This window comes from Nestor notabilis, unplaced genomic scaffold, assembly GCF_000696875.1.
Source record: "Nestor notabilis isolate BGI_N333 unplaced genomic scaffold, ASM69687v1 scaffold11513, whole genome shotgun sequence".
Classification (NCBI taxonomy): domain Eukaryota; kingdom Metazoa; phylum Chordata; class Aves; order Psittaciformes; family Psittacidae; genus Nestor; species Nestor notabilis.
Window position 1 is genome coordinate 47,327 of NW_009920623.1, and position 6,758 is coordinate 54,084.

The following is a 6,758-nucleotide window of genomic DNA, read 5'->3' on the forward strand; positions in this document are numbered from 1 at the left end:
GTATATAAAATTAAGCATAGGTGAAATTATCTACAGTATAATTTAACATTTAGAGATGTCACTCCTGAGGAAGAAAAAATTTATCAAATGCCATTTAGTAAAAAATCCCCACAAACTCATCAAGGGTTTAAGATAAATGTACTGCTGAAGCAGCAAAATGGCTGGAGTAAGTTAATGAGCAGGTTTCTCCTTAACACTGTGAACCAGTCTGCTATGACATACATGGCAGAAAATGCAGTCCTTTAACCGGTTCAATTGCTCCTTAATTAATTAGTGCTTTTAAATATATGTATAGCTGATTCTAAAAAACAAAGTAGCGAGTTTTGTTATTGTTACACTTCTAAGAACAGAATTGAATACATGTAAGTGCTAATTAAAATTTGTCAGTAAACGTGAACAAGGAACCAGGAAATATTTGATTAAAAAATAATTTAATGAAAAAACAAACGTATTGACTGAACACTTTATTTTTCACTGGGGAAAAGTCTAGACCGTATTTAGGGTTGAATGTTACAAAGTTCAGAATTTTGTTATTCTTCAAGTATAGTTGTTTACGAAGTTTTTTGCCCTGTATTTTAAATAAAACTTTAATATATTCATAATTTACTGAAATGAAATGCCTCTTAGAAAGATGAAGGGCAAGAATCTAGGGTAAATTTAGACTGCATATAAGGAAGAAGTTCTTTACTGTGAAGTGGTGAGGAACAGGTTGCCCAGAGAAACTGTGGATGCCCCATCCCTGGCAGTGCTTAAGGCCAGGTTGGATGCGGCTTAGAGCAACCTGGTCTAGTGGAAGGTGTCCCTGCCTGTGAGAGGAGGGTTGGAACTAGGTGATCTTTAAAGGCCCCTTTCAAACTATTTTGCAATTCTGTGAAACAAAAGGTGTTGCATGTAGGAATATTAAGCTTAACTGGTTATTGCTTTTTACTAGTTATATCTTAAAACATGAAATGTCACGCAACAAGGCTTTCTGTCAATAATGGTAACTATTGGTACCTACCAATAATAGTACTTAAAAGAAAATGTTGATGTTACAAGTCCCTGTCCTATCTTTTTTCAATTATTGTAATTAACTTACCAAAAATGAGGCAACACTTGTTGACAGTTCAGAATCTTACACTCTAAACCAAAATACATATTTTTGAAATTTTGAAGACAATACCTCAATGATGGTTGGTTTGCCCACATTTTCTACAGTTGGTGAGCCATACAGCACTCCATCACTGTATGGTGTCCTTTGTATATAGCGTAGCCATCCTGGTCTGTCAGGGTAACCCATTAAATTGGTATTAAATGTTATAGGATCATTACTTATTTCACCTAGATAAGAAAACATATATTAGAATATTTAATAGAAAATGCAATATGCTTTGATTTTGATGTTTCTACTAGTCTCATCCTAATTTTGTTATGTTTTCTAAACCTTTCCAAAAGGAAAAAAAAAAATTTGCTAGCATTTACCATATCAGAAATTTGTAAACTCCTACTTAACTTGTAGGTAGTAAGAAATTCACATCTGAGAAGTGTAACCAACTGCACAGAGGATGCTGGGGAGGGACTCTTCATTAGGGACTGTAGTGGTAGGACAAGGGGGAATGGGGTTAAACTTCAACAGGGGAAATTTGGGGTAGATATAAGGAAGTTCTTCACAGTGAGGGTGGTGAGGCACTGGAATAGGTTGCCCAAGGAAGTTGTGAATGCTCCAACCCTGGAGGCATTTAAGGCCAGGCTGGACAGAGCCTTGGGGGACATAGTTTAGTGTGTGGGGTCACTAAATGATCTTAAGGTCCTTTCCAACCCTAACTATTCTATGATTCTATGATTCTATGTACTGGTACTTCCTAGTACTAACTGAATGCTCATGCTCATTAACTAGTATGTCTGATTTTCAGAGCTCAGTTCTCACCTCGAATTGAAGCATCTAACCTCCTTATTGACAAAAACACAAAGGTCTCAGACCTTTAATTTCTAAACTTTCTTTTATTTATGCTTTTAATGATGGCATCAGAGACCAAACGTACCTGGGAGGGCTTACTGTAAAGAGTGGCTGTGTAATCATCAGTGCCTGAAAGCTTCTGTTAGCATCAGGGTATACATACAGGTCTTCAGCACCAACAGCCTGTCACCAGTTTTTCTTTAGAGAAAAATTAATTCAAAAAAGGACCTGCAAAATGGAACCACTGATGGCTACTACATACAATGGTCCAGATGCAGTCTGTAAAACCCCATCGAGTCAAACCAGTACAACAGTTTTGTGGTTCTTAGCAATACTTTCACAAATGTCTGGCTATGACTTTACTTCCCAAAGCTAAAATAAGCTGAAGTCAGACATGCCTAAGCACCATTCAGCTGAGGCACAGAACTTGGCAAATCCGTTCTGAGCCGGTGCAGATACCTGCACTGTGCTCCTCCAACTTGGCTTCGAAATGGCAACAGCAGCCATTGTAGGAAAAGTGACAAGAGAAGGTAACAGGCAGGCTGGCACAGAAGGCAGAAACTGAGCCCCATGAAGAAAGGAATGTCTGTTATCTCCAGAGAGGAACAAAGAGGCTGAGACCTGTTGTCAAAGGGTAACTAGTTTTCAGGTACACGTTTACACATTGGGCTGCAGGTAAGAGGGATGAGAACCACACCAAACCAGCACCAGGGTGCCATGCAACTTTCCTTGCAGTTCTACTGGGACATCCCAGTAACCTAATCCATTGAATTCATAATTAAAATTTCCAGCATCACAAATGACTTGGGGAAAATTCTGAAAGCCACCAGTGATAGATTATGGTTTACCTTTCACCAAGACAGGCCATGCTAATGATCCAGCACAGCAGACAAAAATAAAAGAACCATGTTAACACTTGGCCTTACAGTGAATTTCTGATATGATCACCTTCATCTGTGGGTACAGCAAATTCAGCAGTATGTGAAATAAGATTCATACTGCCTTTGAATCACATGGATGTTGAGACAGGCTGGGGCTCTAAAGATTTGAAAGACAATCCATCAGCAAAACTTCCAGGTTCCTTACATCTACATGACAAAACTGGGAGAAAACTAGAACAAACTTCAATCTGCCAGTTGCTGTTACATGAAATGAAGACTCCAGAATATGCCTCAGGAAAAACTTCCAGTTTTCAAGGAGATTAAATTTTTAAAACATTTGGGTTTATTCATAACAAAATTTAACCAATGCTAACAGAAGCTTGTTTTTTCTTTAAAGTGAGTTTTGAAAATAGTACTTCCCAATAAATTCAAAAGCTTATTAATGAATTTCATTTTTACTTATTCCTTGTAATTGTTGATAAACATACAAGGCAAAATGCTCTTTCTCTTCCCACCCCCCACCCCCCAGATTGCTTATATATATTCTAACCTGTCAATGATCAAACTTTTAGCTTTACCTTAGTATACATTAAAACACTATACCTAGGAAATCATACGGCTTACTAACATTAAATTGTTCCTAGATATAGGAAATAGGCTGGATCCGAAGAAGTATTTGTTTTAAATTAAAGAAAACATCATTGCATAATCTCGAACTTGATTTAATCTTCTATTTTGTCTCAAATTTACTACACACTTGCAAAGTGCTGCTTCCTACAGCTGGATACACACTATGTCTGAAACAGTGATCAAATAAATAACATTTTTAAGAGACGTAATTATTAAACTTTTAACACAGAAGTGAAGGAAAGGTATACTTCCTAATCTCAGATATATAATGTTATTCTGCCTTCCCAAATTAAGTACATTTTTCACTATACACATTATATGCATCTTTTCACAAATGACAATCACAAACCAGAACATTTTAAACTTGTAGGACCAAATACTTTCTTTCATTTTAATATATTTCAATAGAAACTAAGAACTATTCTTCATGCATTATATGCTGAACCATAAGGTATGCCAAACAGATTCGAAATTTTTAAAACTTCCCCCCCAACCCCACTATGTTTTTATATAATATGGAAGATCTTAGCTTCCCATACCAGGCTTTGGGTAAGGAGGAAATTCCCCCTTAAAGTACTCTCTCTCCAAAACATGAACAAAAAGAACTCCAGCAGAAGGGTATACATTCCGATCGGAGTGCACCTTAGACAGAATCGTGTACACTGAAAAGCAGAAGGAAAGATAAGAGACAGAAAAAAGCAAAAATGAGACATGCTCCAGATAATACAGCATGCATTTCAACAGCAATGCGGGCATCCGGGAGAAGGAAAGCAACAAGTATTAGATACCTGTTAATAAGGCTTTTAAAAGGTTGCATAGATTTAAGAACAGAATGCAGAGCAAGCCCTCTCTTTGCCCAACAGGACTGCAATAAACAAAACCGGCTATGTTAGGATTTCAGAAGTTTTTATTTTCATGGCAATGAAAAAAACCCCCAATGAAAGCTACTGTAATGTTATAGTTGGTTTATTTGTAATATTACAAGAATAAAAATACATTAAATGAATGATACAATCGTGTTTTCTTTATACGTCACACAAAAATAAGGAACATGAGGAATACAGAGGAACCTCACCAAGCAATGGTACTGATACCCCACTGAACAGAAATGGCAGATTTTTCAATTCTTGTGCAGAGAAGGGCAAAGCAATTCACTTCAGCTGAGGATTTCTAGGAGTTCTTAAAGCTAGACTTTCTTAGACCAGCAGGTTCAGATAACATGCATCTAAAAATGTGGTTAGAGAGCTCATTACTGAAGATGCTGTGCTTGTATTGAAGGATAAACCAGAAGGATACGGGTAATCACAGGCCAGTGAAGTGTCACTGATGCCAAACAAAAAATTGAAGCCACATTTTACAAGACTCAGAATTAAAAACCTCAAGGAAACTTAATTCAGAACACCCAGTATATGTAAAAGCAATATGCTGTTCTTTATGTAGGTACAAATTTAGTTCATAAAGGCAAATCTTATTTCAATTTAACACATCTGACAAATACTATATACACATTTAATGAATTAGAAGAATAAAAAACAATCATTAGGATACATTAAATTGATAAGAAACTACTTTATCAACAAGTTTCAAAATTTAAATGTAAATGGAGAATACTGACGTAATACGTATTTCTCATGGTGTCTTAACAGGACTGATTGTAGGTCATATTACTACTCCATATTCCTATTGAATTTTAAGTTAATGCTCTGAAAGAATCAATCATTGCTGATAAATTTTGTCAATGAGATGAGGATTGCAAAGAGGTAAATAAAGATGATAAGTCACAGATACAGAGACACACAGCTACCTGCCTTGCTTGCTAAACTGAAAGAAACCTTATGATAAATCATATCTCCAAAGATTACAGGCCATAAAATATGGGGGTATTGTCACAGAGAAAAGCAACTCCAAAAAGACTTCAGAGTCATTTTAAGAAACTCATAGGAACAAACTCTTACCCTCCTAGAAGATAAAAGGGCTAATTTCAATAAGCAAGATAAATTTGAAATGTGGATCAACCTCATCTAATCCTCATATAATTTCTCCAGCCTTATTATACCAACCTTCTTATTTGAGATCCGCTTAAAAAGCCACTGCTAATTAGGCATTAATCAGAGACATTCCATCCCTCGCACCACGCACTCTGTGTGGAATCTATCTCACCTAATTTTAGATGCCTACAGAAACAACATCCACCACTGAGTTAGTCAGGCTCCTTTTATAGTCAATGGAGAAGAAACAGACGCTTCTAGGGCTTGATTAATTTAATTTCTCCTGTAAAATGAGATGAATCATATCCTAGATTCCTGACTACACTGACTAGATCTCCACTGACTGTAGAGGCAGTTGAGAGGAGATGCAGACATCTGTAATGTAGACCTCCACATTTAGTTACACTCTTCCCACTCTTCGAGACCGATATTCCAGAATTAATAATCTCAAGCCCTGGATATAGCATTGATCAAATTCCACAGCAGTTGCTTTTTCCCACTTTTGGAAACTGTTTTTAACACAGTACTGAACAGAGTATCTTTCTAATAATTTTACCTTCAAGACAAAATTAAAATGGATCATGAAATTTAAATAGTTTATTACAATATTGTGTAGTTAATAAAAGTTACTGTAATTTTAGCTATGTAGGCTTAAGTACTGTAACATAACTGCTTGATTTGTATAATTAGAATGAGTTAATTGATGACCCAAAAAACTTCTGCACTCACTTTTGTGAATAAGCTGTAAATAGAGCATGGAAACTAATTAATTTCCTTTAAATTATTTTCATGCAAAGCTAAAAAAGTAATTTATAACAGTAATAAAGCAGAAAAGCTGACAAAAAATATGGTGGCTGGCTGAAAATGTGTCACATATCTAGAAAAATCCATTTTTCCATTTCTGATGCTTTGACTCAATGATGAAAATCTATTTCAAACATGAAGAATAATGAAAAAAAGTAATGTATATTTTCTCCATAAGCAATAGTTTTAGAAAGGAGGGAAAATAAGAGAATCAGCAGTTATCAAAATCAAAAAACATAGCACATTTCTTTTGTCTGTTAGAGGAACTACTGCCACTACTAAATGCCCATTCCTAGTAATGAGATCTTCCCTGTTGCTGAAACAAACATACGAATAAGGATTTAATGTAGATAGAAAACTGTGACCCTAGTGAAAGTCTAAAAATGCCTCTCAGAAGGAAAAAACCCACAAACCTATTTTATCTTATAATGACAAACACATTGTAATGACACACGTTGCGAGATTCAGAATTCAAAAATTCTTGCCCTCCTTGTCAGAGAAGCCCTCTTCTTTTTTCCC

General features: G+C 35.8%; 1 protein-coding gene across 1 annotated transcript in view; it reads right to left on the minus strand.

The window, feature by feature from the left end:
* The window catches only part of SGCE (sarcoglycan, epsilon), a 25,335-nt gene that overhangs the window by 13,320 nt on the left and 5,257 nt on the right, over positions 1–6,758 (minus strand). Inside the window, exons 4-5 of the mRNA XM_010010763.1 lie at positions 3,987–4,109; positions 1,163–1,320 (exon numbers count right to left, since the gene is read on the minus strand). Coding sequence (XP_010009065.1) covers positions 1,163–1,320; positions 3,987–4,109 — 281 coding nt within the window. The remainder of the gene's footprint in view (positions 1–1,162; positions 1,321–3,986; positions 4,110–6,758) is intronic.